Source organism: Rana temporaria, chromosome 1, assembly GCF_905171775.1.
Source record: "Rana temporaria chromosome 1, aRanTem1.1, whole genome shotgun sequence".
Lineage (NCBI taxonomy): Eukaryota > Metazoa > Chordata > Amphibia > Anura > Ranidae > Rana > Rana temporaria.
In genome coordinates this window covers 208,815,078-208,835,406 of record NC_053489.1, presented here as the reverse complement: position 1 = coordinate 208,835,406, position 20,329 = coordinate 208,815,078, and the positions used below count along the sequence as shown (strand labels likewise).

Here is a 20,329-nt window from a genome sequence, read left to right as displayed (position 1 = left end):
ATCAAGCATAGATGCAGGCAGTATCTTTTGCTCCAAGCAATAGGTAAACAAGGTCGTAAGTCTAGGGGCTAGTTGTTCCACATACAGTTTATAAAAATCCGCCGGGAAGCCGTCCGGCCCCGGCGCTTTGTTAGGTGGGAAATCAAAAATTGCTGCCTCTACCTCCTTCTTAGTAATGTTGGCATCCAATGACAAGCAGTATTCTGCAGTAAGTCTGGGAAGAGTCCGGGTACCAAGTAGGTCTGTCAGTGCCTCATGGTTATAGGGAGGGATGGGGGCATAAAGGGCGGAGAAGTATTTCTGGAACTCAGTCAACACATCAGTCGGGTCTCTCACCAGGTCCCCAGCTGACCCCCTTACAACCGATATATGCTCAATATGATTTTGGTCTGCTACCAATCTGGCAAGCAATTTGCCGTTTTTATCTCCCTCTGAAAATAAGGAATTTGCCCTATGCTTAGCTTCAGTGTGTGCCAGGTCATTGAAGTGTAAGGAAAGTCTGCGTCTAGCCTCCAACAGTGCAGTATACGTGATATTAGACTTGTCCGTGGCATGAGCGGAATCACACTCGCGCTCTTTGTCCTGTAGCTTTAGAACTTCAGAGTTTTGGTCCACTCTAACTCCTTTGATAGCCTTAATAGCCTCACCCCGAATTACCGCTTTAAATGCATCCCAAACCACTGGTGGATCGGCCGATTCTACATTAAGGGTCCAGTAGTTGTCTAATGATTCTAACAACTGCGTGGAAACCTGCTCTTCTTGCAACCAACCCGGGGACAACCTCCAGCTCCTCGCCCCCCCAGCTGCTGGCAGTAGCAAGGAAACAGCAAGTGGATTGTGATCTGATATCCCACCAGCCAAATATTCTGCCCCCCTCACATAAGACATCATAGCCTGGTTCCCAAACGCTAAATCAATCCTAGCCGAGGAGCGATGAGTCTGGGAAAGATGAGAATAACATACCGTGTTCGGATAATTAGCACGCCATATCTTCGTCAACCCCGCCATGGTTACCCATGCCAACAGGTCCTGGGACCCACTCCTCCCGGGGTTGGAGGAATCTAGTTCCCCTAATGTAGCATTAAAGTCCCCCATAACCAGGAGTGGCAGGTAAGCATGTGGTGCCAACTTCACATAAAGATCATACAGTAACTGCACATTAAAGGGAGGTGGTACATATACCGTTGCAATTAGCATTTTGCGATTTCCTATATCTAGAACCACTGCCGCGTATCGTCCCCCTGGATCAGTTATCACCTGATGGATCGTGCATGGAAGCGTCTTACTAATGAGTATAGACACCCCCCTGGCAAACGTGGAGTACGTGGCGTGAAATGCCTTTTGGATCCAATGCTTGCGTAACGCCAGAATTCTACTACCCTCCAGGTGAGTTTCTTGCAGGAGGACCATATGCGGCTTAACTGACTTCAGATACTGGAACATTGAGGCCCTCTTAAATTTACTATTCAGTCCTCTGATGTTCCATGACACTACTTTGAACACATTAGCCATAATCCAGTTTGCCAAATAATCCCCCGGTACATCTGACACATACCCCATCGATTAATAAGAAGCAGCATGCCATAAACCGAGCAGAGGCCCACATTGGTAGAGGACCGAGAACCGAGTAGTAAGCAAATAAAAGATGCTTTTAAAGAGGAAGTAAACTTCCTCTGCTTCACATTTACTTATAGGTAAGCCTATAATAAAGGCTTACCTATAGGTAGTCAAAATATATCCTAAACATGTACCGTTTAGGAGATATTTACATATTCGCAGCCGGTGACATTACTGGTGCATGCAATCTGAAGGAACGGTCCCGGGTGCCGTTCCTTCCGAGCCCCTGCCGTAAACAACCTCTTTAATGTACAAAGAGGCAGAAAGTTGTGGTCGACATTAACAACTATTCTAGAGTTAAGCTTTCTAAAAACCTTTAGTCGCGGCATACGCTTTAATTTTCTAATATCAGCGTTGTAATGCCAATACAAACAGTAGTTATTTATGGCAGTCCAATATAATCTTGAAAAATTTGCTTTCGTGTTGTCCTGCCTGTCTGGTGATCTTTCCACAACTTTCTGGATTCCCAGCATCCTTTCCAGCTTCTCTGCTGTTTACTTTCAATTTCTAAGAACTACATATCCCATGGTACCTTGCTGCCTATAAGCAGTGATTCCTATACTGCCTCTGACTCCAGAAACTCCTTCTCTGTAGATCAGAAGACAGGCTCTGTGAAATGTGACACAGTAGTGCCTACTCACAGGACATTGTAAATGTGTCACAGAATTAAAAGAAAGCAAATGAGCCAGGATCCTAACAAAGTAAGCTTACAAACTTCTGTATGGGGACTAGGCTAGATATTGAAATACTGCATTTCTGACTGCAGGGGGCGTGTCGTTTCTGCTGTGAGGAGTCGCAGCACGAGCTAATCTGCGGGTCGTGGGGACTTGATGTCCTCCCGCGCCTGCCGATTGCTGGTAAAACTTGGAGAACTGAGATATGACCTTTTTTAAAGTGGTTTGAGTAAGCGCTGAATTTAGTGCAAAACACGTCACCTTTTAAAGTTCCTGTGATATCATTTTAAAGATACCAAGGAGTGCTGCAATATTCCAGATTTATGTATGTTACTGAATCTCACAGATGAGCTGTGTAGCACCCTGGGTTCCAGTTCACAACATGTAAAGAGTCAGTCCCTCACCCGGAGCTGCAATCTCTCCAATGGGACACAGATGGACAAAAACCTGACAGGGGTGGGGTTATAACCCTTCCTTTATCCACAATGGAAAAAATGCCTTTAGCTTTACTTTACTAGTGTAATATAAAATAAACATATTGCATTTAATCCCCCACATATACGACTCCGCTCAGGAGAGCCACCAGAGGGAGCGCGTGTGTCCGCTGCACAGCAGGGAACCCAATGCGCATGGCCGGCAGGCGCGATCGCGTGCATGGGAGTTTATGTGTATAAGAGGAAAGTACTACAAAGTACTGACCTCACGTATAAGCGCGTAAATATGCATATACATGCGCCAAATTTTTCTTCATCCTTTTCTAGTTGTCAGTATTGCAGTATACATAGTTAGTCATGTTGAAAAAAAAAGACACAAGTCCATCCATAAAAACATATACATGCATATGCATGTAAAGTACTGCATATTTTATATCTCTGTACTCATAGTTACGCAGCTGTGTGCATTGTTCTATGGACAACAGTGCAAATGTGTTCACATCAGTAAAATAAAGTGGCGATTTCCAATCCTGTGTACTAGAGGCCCTAATATTTTAAAGTGCAAACTGCATGTTGCTCTTAGACGTGTGTTTTTGTTTTTTAACAGATCCTCAAACTTTGAGTACTAAACAGCGATTCACTGAGTGATGCAAGTCGGCTAGAAAGGCGTAGTGTCTGTGCTGAGTGAGCAGTCAGATGTCTCAGCAGGCCCAGCCTTCATACCTATCATACCACAAATACACTTTGCCTAATTCCAGTTGTCTTCTTGTGTAACGCCAGCAATATTTAGTCTGTTTTTAAAGGAAGAAACCTGCTTACCTTGGACTCCTTTTTGTGCACTCGTATATAATATAAGAAGCACTGATAAGGCTGTGCAGAAGTCTGAAAAGTATTTTAGGTTAAATTACATTTGTAACATTTTGGTGTCTGTTTGGTGCTTCTGTAACTTATTCTCAGTAAGGCTTAATGTACACGGGACGTTTTACAAACTCTCCTGAACGATTTAACTTGACGGATAGTAACCAACGTTTAAAAACATCAGTTTTGCTGCGTTTACATGCTGCGTTTACGTTTAGATTTTTTTTTTCTTTCAAATAGTCTAAAATTAAAAACGCATGTAAACTAAATGCGTGTTACCACGTTTACAAGCTGTCACAGGCGTTTGGCGCTTCAATTGCCTCTAAACATTTGTCCTGAACGCATTTTTTTTATTTTGCTTTTCCAAAAAATGCTTCTAAATACACCTGCCTAGAAACGACTATAAATGACCCTGTGTACATGTACTGATAAGATAACATAGAGAAGAAATCAGGGGCAGCTGAAAAAAAATTGCCCAACTGCTTCCAAACGTCCGTTTACCAACAGCAGTGTACACGAGGCCTTACTGTCACGTTATGAGGTATATTTTTGTATATGCTGCAATTGTTTCTCTTTTCTTATTTGTAAAATCTTAAAATAAAGAACAAAAACAAATGGCCAAATGCTCAGTATGCCAGTAGATTAGTGAGTCTTTTAGCAGAGGGGATGCAAAGTTTTAAACTTGGGTTATATTAGTCTTTTTACTTTTGACTTCAGGTTTAGATTGAAGGGGACAAAATGGCTCTAAAGCTAGTGCTCACAGGAAGTACCCTGGAATCAAGTATACCTTCTCTCTTTTCCCTTGTATGTATCAACAACTTCCATTAAAGCGGTTGTATGCCCAACAAAAAAAAGTCAAACCCCCCCCCCACCTTAGAATGAAGCCCCCGTACCGCCTCCCGATCAGAGCTGAGGGAGCAGACATGTTCGCTCGGCACTCGTTCCAGGGTCATGGCTCCAGAGCCACGATGACGTCTCTCCTGCGCATGCACGGGGTCGTTCTTTCCTGCAAGGAAGCATCCACCGGACCTTCAGAGTGCATGCAACACTGACGCCAGCGGCTGCATGCAAAGTGACTATATCCTAGACCGTACAGGTTTGAGATATTCTTTTTACATCTGCAGTGTTTTCTTATCTCTCTTCAAATCACTATGTCCTGTTGCTGTCTCCTGTTTCATTCTTCTGTTATCAGCCTGATAACTTCTGACAAGTGCTTCATCACATATGATAAAAGCAGAGTTTTGTGTTGGGGAGAATGCTATAAATTAGCAGAGCCCTGAACTTTTCAACAGTCAGAGCTGAAAGTCTCTACCTATGTTGAGGAGAGGGGGTGTGTGCCTTTCCTCCAATCGATGCATCACGATTTGGGTGTCCCCGATGCGGCATTGAATGTATTGCCGAGTGATGTCATCCCAAACTGCCATGCTCCTCCTGGGAGAGCGCTTGGATCGTATAGCTGTTAAAATAACTGTTTTTTAATAAATTCAGAGTTACAATCCATTAAGTATCCCGCTGTATGTGCTTTTTAAAAAATATGGAGCTTCTTGCCGCATTTTTCAGTGTTCGTATATGCTGCTCAAATGACTGCCCAGTCCGCCACTCTCTCCTCACAAGCTCCATATTTTTTAAAAAGTGCATACAGCAGGACATTTAATGGATTGTAACTCAGGATTTATTAGAACAGTTAGTAAGTAGAGTACAAATAAGCAGTAAGTAGAGTACAAATGTGTTTATACTCACACCGCGTACATGCTCTGTGCTGACAGTTTCCCCCGACTTCCCTGTCTGCACATTCCACTGTTAACTCCTAGTGTGCTGGAAGGTGCAAACGAGGAAGCCGGGGAACTGTCGGCACAGAGACAGTACAGGGAACTTCACTGGGCTGTTTGTCAACTGTGGATTCTAATCCCTCCTGACCTCCAAGCAGCAGTGTGTGAATGCCTGTACCCTGTAGTGCACTTTTTAAGGGAGTGGGGTTATTTTTAATTCAAAGTGGAGTTTCAGTAAAAAAAATTTCAGTCAGCAGCTACAAAAAAAAAAGTGCATCTTCTGACTTTTAATAAAAGGACACTCGCTTGTTCCACAATCCAGCGACGTGGGCACCCAAACCCTTCATTCTCTCCCCCACCTGTCCACGGCGCTGGCAATACTACTGTGGGCATCCGGCTGTGACAGCTTGGAGCTTCACAGCCGTGTGCGCATGTCTCGCTGCGCTGTCCTCCGTAGCCGGCCAATCTTCTGGGACCTGTGATCTGTGCCAGAAGATTGCAGGGAGAAAGAGTCGCCTAGGCGGCCCAAACGGAAGTGGGAGCTCGTCGGTAATCGTGATGCATCGCGGAAACGAATCGTTGTGAAGATGCACACCTTTACTGTGTATCATCTGAGGCTGTTCACTTCACTGGGTATATGTAAGGGTTTACATCCACTTTAAGCCCTGGTTCACACTGGTGCATTTTTCACATGCAATTTGAAATGGCAAATCGGTAGTATTTGCCAGCAATGGCACTGTCCTAATTAGTGCGCTGCACCAATTTCAGAAACCTCTACAGATGTCTCTGAAATCGCAGGCCGAAATCGGGACTGACATGCGGGAGTGAAATCGTAGGAGTTCAGCTGAACTCGCACTGCTTCATTCCAGCAGCCCAGTGTAAACCTGGGCTAAAGCGGAAACTTCAGTAATTTTTTTTCATCTTTCCATCTCTTAAATCTTCTGCCCTTGTTGTTTTAACTTGCATAGTAAAACTTTTTTCTGGCAGTAAATACCTTTTTTTTTTTTTTTTTTTTTTTTTATACAGCCCACTTCCTGTGTGTGAGCAGGGGTAGGCAACCTTTTGAGCACAGTGTGGCAGGAAAATGTTTTCAAACAAATTAAGCGTGCCAATTTAATAACAAAAAAATCATCTTCACGCTCTCAATCTCAAAAAGTTTTTTTTTTTTTTTTTTATAAAGTAAATGCTGTAAACCTCCAGTCTTCAGATCAGCCCCAACTCTTGCACCTTCTCACCTCAGATCACTGTACCCCCCGCTACTCATCTGTCCCACTGCTGTGTCTCACTGGGGGGAGGGAGTTGCAGGCCGACGAGGCTTCGCATGCCGCTTGCATCCCCCTGCCCTAGAGAATAAAATGGCAGTCCTTGCAATATTTTATGTCGCACTGTATTTGTGCAGTGATCTTTCAAAAGCAATCTTTTGGGAAAAAATACAGTTCAATAAATCTAAAAAAACAAAACCAGTAAAGTTAGCCCAATTTTTTGGTATAATGTGAAAGATGATGTTGCGCCGAGAATCCTGAGAGAATCGTTAATCTTTTTTTTTTTTTTTTTTTTTTTTTTTTTTTTTTTCTAAGCAAAATAATTGTGATTCTCATTTTTTTCCAGAATTGTGCAGCTCTACTGTCATGCCTTATTCTTATTGCAAGGGATTTTTACATTCCATGTAAAAGGAATAAAAGTGATGGGGGGAGGGGGGGGGGTATTATTTGACGCGCCCCTGTCCCCTCGTGCTAGCAAGCAAAAGTAGGTCTTGGCTTGCATATGTAAACGGCGTTCAAACCATACATGAGGTATCATCATTCTATCGAAAGCAATGATTCTAGCGCTGGACCTCCTCTGTAAGGTCCCTTTCACACGGGCGTCTGTTTTGCCGCTGTTAAAAGCATGTTTTTTGTTTTGAAATTCCAAGACTCCAGGCACAGCGATCATTTGCACATTGCGATTAACTGCAGTAGAACATTCTTACCATTTCTGATGTGCTTCCTGTTTTTCTTTCCTTGTTGCCACTGCTATCTGCAGGTGAAATAGTACACTGTGATTAGCTGCAATAAATCGGTCCTGGACGCAGTCAAATTTATTTTTTCTAACCGCACAAAATCCCATGTAACAAAACCGTTGCTAAATGCAGTGTGTGATTAGGTCATTAAGGGGACAATTCTTTCCTGTCCTTAACCACTTCACGACCGCCCTTTGACTATATACGTTGGCGCTTTAAAGATGGGATAGCTCGGTAACGGCAGCAGCTACTGCCACAACCGAGGTATCCATCTTTTCAGTGGGTGGTCGTGTTTGCGATAATGGTTTGTCTCTGCGGTGGATTCGCCGCAATATCACCATTATCTGCGGCGAAAGAGGGCCCCTGCCCTCCGCCGCTTACCGGAGCCGTCGGTAACGATCAGGTCCTTTTCTCATGCTGGGTATGGTATGCTGGGTATGGATTGGCCCCCACCCCGTCTCCATACCATAACAGGGCGGAAGCAACGTCAAAACTTCACTTCCGCCCATACGTCTTAAAGGGCCATTTTTTGTTCAAATTACAAATTTAATTTTATTGCATTTAAGTCCAAATATGAGATCTGAGTTCTTTTTGACCCAGATCTCATATTTAAGAGTACCTGTCATGCTTTTTTTCATTATAAGGGATGTTTTTTTTTTTTATTTTTTTTTTAAACTGTTTTTAAAATCAAAATTTTAAATTAAATATATAAGAAAATATATAGCAGCGCCCACATATGAAAATGGTGTTCAAACCACACATGTGAGGCATTGCCGTGATCTAGCCCTAGACCTCCTCTGTAAGGCCCCTTTCACACTGGGGCGGGAGGTAAGGTGGAGGTATAGCACAGCTAAAAATAACGGCGCTATACCGTCGGAATTGCCGCAGAATTCGGTCGCTAGCGGTGTGGTATTAACCCCCGCTAGCGTGCGAAAAAGGGTTAATACCGCCCTCAAAAGGGCCTCTGCACAGGCGCATTGCGGGCGGTGTCCCATTGTTTTCAATGGGAAGGAGCGGTATACACACCGCTCCTCTCACCGCTCCAAAGATGCTGCTTGCAGGAGATTTTTTTTTCTCTCCCGCCAGCGCATTGCCTTGGTGTGAAAGCCCTCGGGCTTTCACATTGAGAATGCTGGGCCGGAGTTTTTCAGGCGGTATTTAGGCGCTATTTTTAGAGCTAAACCGCCTGAAAAACTCCTCAGTGTGAAAGGGGCCTTACTCAAAACATGCAATCTGTAAATTTTTATATTTTTTTTAAATGTCGCCTATGGAGATTTTTAAGGGTAAAAGTTTGATGCCATTCCACGAGCGGGTGCAATTTTGAAGCGTGACATGTTTGGTATCAATTTTCTCAATGTAACAACATCTTTCACAATAGTAAAAGTTAGGAATTATTTTTTATGTTGCCCTTTTTTTTATTTAAAAAAAAGTGATTTTTTTCCCCCCAAAAAGTGCGCGTATAAGACCGCTGCGCAAATACGGTGTGACACAAATTATTGCAATAAAATCCCTTTTTATTCTCTAGGGTGTTAGAAAAAAAATGTATAATGTTTAGGGTTTCTAAGTAATTTTCTAGGAAAAAAAAATTGTTTAACTTGCAAACGCTCGGTCCCCCCCCTCTCTTTCTAAGGCTAACAAATGCTTTATTATTTTTATTTACAGGGTTTGGACATGCCCCCTCATTTATTTGGTTCAAATCATTTGTGGCAGCCTCCTCCCCTGATTGTGTAAAGGGGAACGCCAGCTGATGTCAGTAATGCCCACTCACATTTGTACTTTTAGTTGGAAAATTAGCAGTTGGGGGGGGGGGGGGGCGGAAATCTCAAGAGGAACTTGGGTGTTAATCCTCGCATTGTTGCTGTAATGTAAATGCACCCCCATCACCTCTCGCTCAGGCTTAAAACAAGACTTTGCTTCACATATCAGTTTAGCTCTTTTTATTGTCGGCATCTGTATTTAGCCTGTGATTTTATCGGTGAACATTTGGGATCTGCAGGATCTTCTTTCTCTGATACTAAGGTGATGATCTTGCCTGCCTTTTCGGTTCCTGGCTTGTTTCCTCTGCATTACAATTGCCTCTGTCTCAGCATACTTCCTGCCATGACAACATTTCCTCGGACTTCCTTCCTCCTATGGTATTTCCTGGCATGAAGCCTTCAGAATGAATAACCATTTTTATTTCTGGATCCTGACTGATAAGTCTACCAGTAAAATCTTTCTTCATCCGGTGTAATTAAGTGACAGACAGAAATCCTAATCTATTGAATTTCTAAGTCCTACTATACATACTTTTTCGAAATACCATTGTTCTTTTAAGAAAACGCAAAACATCAGCTTCAGTACACCCAAAGCCACAATTATTTTTGTAGATACTGGACAAGTAAATCTTTAAGCTAATTTTTCAGGATATCCGATATCATGATAGGGTGAAACTAGCAATTGTGTGACAGGTTTATTGGTCTGCACATGTACATCTTGCACCACTTCTGTTTTCACCACCAGATTTAGTCTGCGTTTTAATATGTTATAGGTTGTATAATGAAAATTAATGCTTTGTGACATTTTAGGTTTTATTGATTTAATTTGTGTTTTTATACAGAGGTGGTCCCTCTTGGCTTGCTGCCAGTCTAACCAGGGCTGCTGTTGACCAAACCCTGCAGAATGACCTGGCCTCATTCGTGGAAAAGAAAGATGTGGTAGAGGGATCACAAGGTGATGGCGAGATTGAAGATTGTGAGTATGGATTGTGAGATTTGAGACCTAATCTTATAGAAATGTTCCTCATCTTGTTATTGTGCGTTGCCAGATATTGAAGTGAACCCTTTTACTGCTACTGGAATATGTGTGCAGCAGTGGGGGTTACACACGCTCCTGGGTGCTACAGCCAGCAACGTGTGTAAATTTTGCAACCTGTCTGATGTCTCAAGACCCTAATGTCGGCTTTAAAGAGAACCTGTCACCAAGCAATTGTATCACATAAGGGGTTTTTGGTCCCCTATGATGTATAATAAAATTTAGTGGGAAACCTACGTACGAAAACATTGATTTTACTACACGTTACATATTGCTACATCCTGTCAGGAAGTGCTGATCGCGGGGAATGCAGCGGAAAGATATTTTACCAGTCGTGCTCACGCACAGCCGATGACTCATGAAAGTACTGGCTTGCTGCCAGTATCGTGTGAGCGTTGTGACAAATCACAGCAGGTCACATGACAGTTTTACCCAATGGATGGCTTCCTTTCATGCCATACATTGTGTTTCAATACCGCTGTCAGTGGGAACCTGGGCTAAAATGCTTGCTTATAGCAATGTAATGCATTGCTATAAGCAAATGTGTGTTAAAAAATAAATTCCTGATCACTTCCCCAGAGTAGTACAATGTTATTGTTGTAACAACATACTGCTCTGGTCAGTGTCTTTAAAAGCCGTCCCCAGTCGGTGTCCCTGATCACCGACACACCAGTTATGTTGACAGTATGTGTAAAAAAATATAAATAAAAAAGGGTGCAGAGGCGGAGCTCAGCGGTGAGGTAATGCCTGCCTAGAGCTCCCTACACCGCGGACCTGAGGAGCCTGATAACGGCAGAGGTAACCCCCAAACCTGCCCAAAAAGCCACCCAAAGGGACCACACAGCCACCTACCTCACAAGGGTACCCTTTTCGGGGGGGTTTTCTGAGCACATTTTGTGACAAAAACAGGTGTGAGAGAGCCGCCTCACAGTGCTACAGTGTTCCTGTCATGGCACTGAAGCCATCCAATGCAGATTTAACAGGGAGGGAGTTGAAACAGCAGACAGCCTGTCCTGCTGTGTCACACAATGAAGCTCTGGCCCCATTAAAGGAACAAAGCCAAAATAAATACTCTCCAGGGAATATTATGGAGAACTGTGATAAAACATTACAGAAGGACTTGCCACCACAAGTAACACTGGAACAAATAGAGCTGATGTTACAAAAATCATTAAAGGCTACCTCAGACTATATCACTACAAGCCTTACTAAGAGATAAGGGAACTAGGACAGCGAACATCAGTACTAGAATTAAGGACTGACAATTTGGTAAAATGTACAGCTGATTTCTCCTCAGAAATCAATAACCTTAGAGGAGAATTTGACTCTACAAGATTGGAAGATTACGAAAATCGCACGAGTAGGTCAAATATTCGCATCTTATTTTTTTTTTTTCCTTTTTCACCCCCACTTCCAATTTCTCCTTGCGTCCCGAAGGTGGTCTTTCTTTGTTATTCCATGTCTGAGCAACATTAGATCTGACAATTTTTAAATACCATGGCCCCATTGAACATACTGTCCTATAATGTCCAAGGTTTAAATATCCCGCAAAAACGCACTAAAGCCTTTCGTACCAAAAAAGCACATGTCGTATGTCTTCAAGAAACACATTTCACACCATCATTCACTCCCAAATTCTTTAGTAGGTCCTACCCGCAAGTTTACACAGCCTCGCCCTCCACAAAGAAAAGCGGTGTGCTTATAGCATTTCACAGTAGTACCCCGTTCTCAGTCACTAAGGAGATCAAGGATCCGGAAGGCAGATACTTGATCCTAATAAAAAACCTAACTCTTTCCTATCTCATCTGCTGCAGGTCATCGATTCACATAAAAAAGGAACTGTAGTGTTGGGTGGAGATTCCAATCAGACCATCTTCCCTTTTTTAGACAAGTCGCCAATCCCACAAACCCCAAAACCTGATAAACAATCCTTTTCAAAACTAATCGCAAAGTACAACCTAGTGGATTCCTGGCACGAAGTGAATCCAACTAAAAGGCAGTACACTCACTATTCCTATCCCTGTCAGTCATTCTCAAGAATAGACCACATTTTTATGCCTATAGGTATAACGCCGGAAATATTTAAACTCCAAAATTGTACCCATCCCATGGTCTGACCACAGTGCAGTCTTCAATACCATAGCATCTACAATACCAAAAGCGTGTGACGCCACGTGGCTGCTTAAAGACTTTTTGCTCAAAAACTCATTATATAAACAGAATATTGAAACTGCACTACGGGAGTACCTAAAATTTAATTCCACTCCGGATATTTCCCCAACTACTTTATGGGAAGCCCATAAACCTGTTCTCCGGGGTATAAGTTTACGCCAAGCTAATTTATGTAATAGAGAAAGAAAAGCCTTGTACCATACCCTAGAAACAAATTTTAACTCCTGTCATATGGCTTTCCAGCAAAATCCCTCTACATCATCCAGATTGCGACTAGAGAAAGCCAAGCTGGAATTTGATCTATTCCTCACTGAGTCAGCGGATAGAATATTTAAACAATCGAAACATAATTATTTCATAAATGCAAACAAACCAAATACAGTTCTAGCCCGAACATTTAAATCCTGTCAAAATAATTATTAACCAATTCGCCTTAAGCTTTCAAGAGGAGTATACTCCACTAACCCTGTGAAAATCCTACAAAAATTTAAAACACAGTTAGAAAGTCTATACTCCTCTAATAATGAGTTGGATCAATCTAAAGCAAACAGCTTTTTCTCTCAGCTCTCCCTTCCTGCATTATCCAAGGCGCAAATGGAAATAATGAATGAACCGGTGTCTAGTGAAGAAGTGTCCCAGGCTATCAAAACTTTGAAAGTAAATATACGACCAGGGCCTGGTGGGTTTTCTGCCCTCTACTACAAAACCTTTACAGATATCCTGTCACCAATTCTAACGAATACCTTTTAATTCTCTCTTGGATAACCATTCTTTTAGGAAAGAAACCTTAACTGCAACTATCTGCATGCTGCCTAAACCACATGTGGACGATTCAGTTTGGTCAAACTATCGCCCCATCTCTCTGCTGTGAAAATTTTAGCCAAAGTTTTTAGCAACCAGATTAAATATAATTGGCAAACTAATACACCGTGATCAAACTGGTTTCATCCCTATCCGACAAGCTGGCGATTAATATTAGATGTGCTGCTCTTCTATCCCATGCAGCTAAAATGCGTTGAATACCCTCGTGTTTTCTTTCTCTCAAAATAAAAAAAGCATTTGATACTGTTTCATGGTCGTATATGCAGTTCGCTCTTAGGAAATGGGGCTTTGGCCCACATTTTATGGGTTGGATTGCAGCACTGTACCACAATACCAAGGCCTATATTAAATATGCCGGTTACAAATCGGAAGAGTTCAATATACAGATAGGCACTCGTCAAGGGTGTCCTCTATCACCGCTATTATTCGCTTTAATTATCAAACCTCTAGCACAAAGGATAAGGATGGAACCAACGATCACGGGTATAGAGATAGGCGGATGTCACCACAAAATAAGTCTATTTGCGGATGATATACTCTTATTTTTATCCTCACCGCAGATATCGGCCCCTAATCTAATGCGGGTACTTCACGAATTCTCCCACATTTCCGGCCTCACAGTAAATAACCAAAAATCCCTGGCACTGAATATTTCACTCAGTGAAACAAAATTTACAGTCCTCACTGCCCTTTAAATGGGCAGACCGTAGTATACCATTTCTGGGTATACACCTTACAGCTAATGCCTCCGAATTATTTACCGCCAACTACCCTCCCTTACAGAAAAGTGTCACTAGATTGTTATCTGACTGGTCTTCTTTGCCAATTTCCTGGTTTGGGAAAATCAACATATAAAAACTTGGAGTATAGTCATTTTTATTATCTATTTCGAACCCTTCCAAATCACATTCCTGCTTATTTTCTTAGATTGATCCAGCATAAAGTAACACCGTTCACGTGGGGGAAGAAAAAACCCAGATTGCCTAGAAAAACATTAATTCTACCCAAATTGATGGGTGGGCTTGGATTTCCAGACTTTGCAACATATTACAAAGCAGCACAATTGGCGCAACTATCAAAGTATCACTCAACCACAGAAATCCCATTGTGGGTACTTATTGAGGCAATAGACTTTGACCCTCTTCCTACTAATAATATCCTTTGGCTGAGCCCTCAAAACCGTAGAAAAATGAAAAATCCAATCTCGAAACACTCGTTGTCATTATGGGATAGGTACAAAACCTCTCATGGATTGCAATCCCCACACATTCCGCTTCTTTCCTTTTATAAAAATCCGACCTTTTATCCAGCATGGGTATTTCCAAAAACTTTTAAGGCTTGAATCAGGGCTGGTATTACGTGTTTATATCACATAGCATCAACAACTACAATTCGACCCTTTCCAGACCTTTGTGAGGCATCCGGCCTCCCCACTACAGAAATTTCAGATACCTTCAAATCAAAAACTTTTATGGACCTTCCCTTAGCGATAATTTAAATATTGCCCAAATTGAAAGGATATGTCTCAAAGATCCACATGCCAAAGGTCGTATTTCTATAATTTATTCCCAATTGATCACTAAAACAAATGCCATAATACCTTCTTATATTGCTAAATGGGAATTAGACCTGGAATGTAAAATTAATAACAAAACATGGGCAAGCATTTGGTCTAATACTAGCTCTTCATCTATAAATGTATCGGCAATGGAAACATCATATAAAGTGCTTTCCCGCTGGTACCTGGTTCCCAATAGATCAGCAAAATTTTCAGCAAACTGTTCAGATCTCTGTTTACGCGGTTGCCCAGCCAAAGGAACATATATCCACATCTGGTGGCAGTGTCCACTTGTAAGGAAATTCTGGGAAGGGATTTTTAGAATCGCTTCTAAAATATTTGACTGTATTATATTATCAGATCCAATGACGGCCTTACTTAACATTTGTTTAGGATAGCCGCGAAGCAGGTAATGGCTAGTGCATGGAAATCACCTGCATTACTGTTGTCGGAAACCGAAAAAATAATGAATCTTTCATTCGTACATGCTAAACTAGAAGCGCTAGACAAAAATGGATTGGAAAAATTCGATAGCATATGGAAACCCTGGGCCATATACTATACGTCAGACACTTTTTTGACTCAGGAGTTCTCATGTCATGGTATTAATACCCTTTCATGGGTAATGGTGAAATAAAATAAATGAAATCCACCTTAGGAACACCACTACCCTCTCCCTTCCCTCCATTGGTTCCCATTCCCATTTATTAGTAACTTTTTTAATTTATGTTTATATCTGTATAATCAACTCCTACAACAGTACAATTATTATTGCATTTATCTGTATTTCAATGCTGTATCTCATTCTAAGTTGTTGTCATCTGACATACTGTAACTGTTGTAATCTATTACTTTAAAATAAAAACATAAAAAATAAATAATAAATTGTGATTATGTATGTAATAAAAAAATATAATGTGTGTGTGTGTATGTACGTATGTATGTATGTATGTATGTATGTATGTATGTATGTATGTATATGTATATATATATATATATATATATATATATATATATATATATATATATATATATATATATATATATATATATATATATATATATATATATATATATATATATATATATATATATATATATATATATATATATATATATATATTGTCTATTATGCGTGTGTGGTTTTTGTTCCAAAATTTTCAGTCTTTTTTTGCTTGGCAAAAAAATAAACCGTGCGACCAAAAGAAAGCTTTGTGTGAACAAAATTATAAAAAAAATTGTTTGGGTACAGTGTTGCATGACTGTGCAATTTGTCATTCAAAATGCAACAGTCCTGAAGGCTGAAAATTGGCCTGGGCAGGAAGGGGATAAAAGTGCCCATATTGACGTGGTTAAATTCACATTTTGTTGCTTTGCAGCCTGAAATGAAGACACCGTTTTTTGTTTTATCCACCTGTATTTACTCAGTGCAACTTTATAATAATACTTCTTGTCAATAGGAAGAAGGTTTACCTTCTAACATGACCCAAAGCACACAGCAAAAATGATCACACAGTGGTTAAAGGGGGGGGGGGGGTGAATGGCCAAGACTTAAACCCCATTGAAAAGCTGTGGAATGACTTGAAGACTGCAGTCCACAAACTATCAACATCAAATTTAACTGAACCGTTTTGCAAAGAGTGGGCAAATATTATAAAAGGTAAGATGTGCAAAGTTAGAGACCTATCACAACAGACTGAAGCTTGTAATTAAAGCAAAAGGGGTGACCCTTTTTCAAACTCTAAATCAGTTCTGACATGTTGTTTTTATATCCTTCACTTGTATGTTACACTGAGTAGAAACGGCTGGATAAAACAAACTGTGTTGGTCTTCACTTCAGGCTACAAAGCAACACAATGTGATTATTTTAAAAGGGGGTGATTTTTTTTTTTTTTTCTTTTCTATACCCACTGTATATTGAGACTTCTAATTCTAGGGACTTTATTCACAGTGAACTCTAGAATGGTAACCTTAAGGCAGGCATGTCCAAAGTCCAGCCCAGGGGCCAAATGCGGCCCCCCTGTTGATTTAATATGCCCCCCCTGGGGATTTGGATATATAAATATATATTGTTTGTGGCCCTGGGGGCCACAAAAGATGTATACTGTATTTATTGGCGCTGCCTTGGAGGGGGCAGGACGAACGCCATCAGATTACATGAAGAGAATCTCCTGTTTAATCAGGAGCGTCTCTATTGGAAGTAAACAAGAGATTCTCCTGTTTGTAATCTGTTGGCACTCGTCCCGCCCCCTCCCTCTGCCCTCCGAGGCTGCAGATGGGCATCATTCAGGCTGCATTGGTTGCAATGGTGAGGCTGCATTGGTTGCAATGGTGAGGCTGCATTGGTTGCAATGGTAAGGCAGGTCACAATTTCTTGTCGCAATTGCGACCTGGCGCCCGGATATTGTCGACCCCTGCCTTAACCACTTCCGGAGCACGCCGCTGTCATTTTACGTCGCTACTTTGAAGAGGAATACCGTTGTTATGGCAGCAGCTATTAAAAGTGGTCTCTGCGGCGGATTTGCTGCAGGGTGACTTGTCGACGGGAGAGGGTGCCCTCCACCAATTACCGGCAGAGTCAATCGGGTCCTGTCACGTCATTGGTATAGAGATGAGCGAGGGGAAGATGGCCCCCACCCGTCTCCATACCATACCATTGCAGGGGGAAGCGATGTCAAAACTTAATTTCCACCCAATGCTCTTAAAGAAACATTTAAAAAAGTTATTGCATTTTAGTGTAAATATGAGATCTGAGGTCTTTTTGACCCCCAGATCTCATATTTAAGAGGTCCTGTCATGCCTTTTGTTCTATTACAAGGGGTGTTTACATTCCTTTTGTAACTGGAATAAAAGTGACATTTAAATTTTTTTTTAAAAGGAAATGAGAAAAAATAAATTTAAACGCGACCCGTCTCACCGAGCTCACATGCAGAAGCAAACGCATACGTGAGCAGCGCTGCGTATGAAAACGGTGTTGAAACCACACATGAGAGCAATAAGTCTACCACTTGACCACCTCTAACTCACAACATGCAACCGGTAAATTTAAATTTCACCTATGGAGATTTTGAAAGGGTAATAGTTTGTCGCCATTCCACAAGTGGGCGCAATTTTTAAGCGAGACATGTTGGGTATCAATTTACTCAGGGTAACATTATCTTTCACTATATATATATATATATATATATATATATATATATAAGTATATATATTTTCCCAAAAAAGTGCGCTTGCAAGACTGTTGCGCGAATACGGTGTGACAAAATATTGCAACAACCACCATTTTATTCTCTAGGGTGTTAGAAAAAATAAAATGAGAGAGAAAGTTTTTTTTTTTTTTTTTTTTTTTTTTTTTAAACAAAATTTTAGTGGTTCCTTACTAAATGTAAACATTTTGTTTATTTTGTAGTTCTCGGCTCAGATGCCTTATTCCATCATTGCCTTACCTGTGTCCAAGATATCGGCAGTCGGTGGCAAAAGCAGCTGCCTTCTCCACCTACTTCTGAACGCATGTTGCACGTGTCTGTCCATGCAATCCGGAACACACGGAGGAAAATGGAGGACCGGCATGTGATGCAATTGGATTTTAATCAGCTTTTTGGAATTATGGTAAATATGAAATGTCTTATTTCTTTGAGGTTGGTTTGACGTAAAACTTCTCACCTCTGCTTGCATCTTACTTGTCCATGATGATCTCCTTTTTAACATCAACCAAGAAAAAGGCCCCCAAGGTTGGAGAAAACTATATACATTAAAATTATCCAAAAAGCATCTCTATATCCAAAAAAATTCACCTTTCGCAGAACAAAAAAGTGCATTCCTTACCCCCCTCCCCTCCTACTGGAACCTACAAGGCATTGTACCTGTGAATTGTGGGTGTAATGTCAGGCTCCTGAAGACTTTTCCTCCAGCTTCTGCCCGCACCTCTGTACAGACTTTCTATTTGAAAGCTGGAGGAAGTCTCAGTGGACTGAGGGTCCTCATCGGCAACCTTGCAGTCCATTGAGAGCTACAGGCCATCTGCCACGATAGATCGCTGTGAATAAATGATGCAGCGACTATTTTAAAATGTGCAGGTGGGTGCAGAGGACAGGAACCCCTGCCCACTGTCCCTGGCAAAGGGGTGAGCGAGGCACGAGCTGGAACATGGTACACCCAAAAAACTGGCGTTTGAGAGAATTGGTTATATAATCAGCGCAAAAAAAAAAAAGTTTAGAATACCATGCCCTCCTTCTTTTTTTTTTTTTTTTTTTTTTTTTTTTTTTTTGTGGGACAGTGAGTCTTTGCCTCGTGGGCTACTTAGACGACTTTCTTCTAAGAGCAGCTTCTGTCTCAGACGTAGTGGATGTGTTTATAGCCATTCAGACCCTCCGAAGATTCAGGTGGGTGTTTAAACTTTTGGAGTCGGTCCTGGTTCCGACTCAGCGTTGGAGTATCTAGGGTTGATCTGGACTCCTTGGTGGCAAAGGTCCTTCTTCGCCTGGAGAAATTACAGACTCTTCAGTCTGCGGTGAAGGTATTGGCATGACGCAATCTGTCTTCTCTCTGGGTGCATGCAGGTCCGGGGCCTGTGGATAGCCTCCTTCGAGGCGGTACTGTATGCCCTTTCCACACTCTGGTTTTTCAGGGGAAATACTGTCCAGGTGGCAAAGATCTTTTGTCTCTGAGATCATCAGATTCTGGTGCGCCACCTAGTCAGTCTCTTCGGTCCAGGAAGTTGTTTCTTCCTTCCAGTGGTCGGTGTTTACGACGGACGCCAACCTCACGGGTTGTGGGGGCACATGGGGGGTCCAGTCGGCCCTGAGTCGCTGGACTTGCGTGGGCTTACAGCCACACCTCCCTGAATGCGCCCGCTCTCGTCTGATCTTGGTAGCTACCCAGGGTCAGGCCTGGTTAGTACCTGGGTGGTAGACCGCCTGGGAATATCAGGTGCTGTGGACCCTGTCTACCGTTCATTGTCCTATTTTGGGCAATCAGGCTATGCTCCCCCTCGTCGAGGAGGTTGCAAGGTCGTCCGATCTGGATTCAGCCGGACAACGCCACGGCCGTGGCTTCGGTCTGCTATCAGGTATACCGGCAGGTGGACTACTGGAGTCACCGGAAGCTGGACCAGGGCGACTGGTCTTTGTGCTTGGGGTGTTTCGGCTCCCTTGCAGGAGTTGAGTCTCACAAGGCATGGATCTCCTGACCGCTCGTCTCCACCGCAAGAGTGTCAAAGTTGGTGGCCAGGTCTAGTGATCTTGTACAGACGCGTCAGTCACGCTGGTGGCCCTGTGGGGTCTGTATCGGCGGCTTTATGCCGTTCCTCCATTGTAGTTGCTTCCACGGCTGCTCCACAGAGTGGAGGCTGAGGGGATCCCGATGATTCTAATTGCTCCAGATTGGCCTCGGCATCCTTGGTGCGCTGATATCGGCCGCCTGGTAGCGGTTGCTAGGGCGGGAGGTCCTTCTGTCCCGAAGTCCCATACTTCCTTCTGTTGTACAGTCGCTGACTATTGGAAGCCAGACTTTAAGAGACGGGGGTCTGTCCGACTCGGTCATCTTAACCATGCTGAGGGCACGGTAGCCTTCTTCCGGAGGATCTACCATCGCACCTGGAAGGCCTACATCTCTTGGTGCGAAGAGATGGAGTG

At 42.4% G+C, this 20,329-nt stretch overlaps 1 protein-coding gene and 1 pseudogene across 1 annotated transcript in view; both read left to right on the top strand.

Annotated features, from left to right (window-relative positions):
* The window catches only part of PPM1F (protein phosphatase, Mg2+/Mn2+ dependent 1F), a 65,318-nt gene that overhangs the window by 7,663 nt on the left and 37,326 nt on the right, over positions 1–20,329 (top strand). Inside the window, exons 2-3 of the mRNA XM_040348375.1 lie at positions 9,951–10,084; positions 18,106–18,305. Of these exons, the coding sequence (XP_040204309.1) occupies positions 9,951–10,084; positions 18,106–18,305 (334 nt within the window). The remainder of the gene's footprint in view (positions 1–9,950; positions 10,085–18,105; positions 18,306–20,329) is intronic.
* Positions 19,519–19,637, top strand: LOC120925447 (annotated as a pseudogene).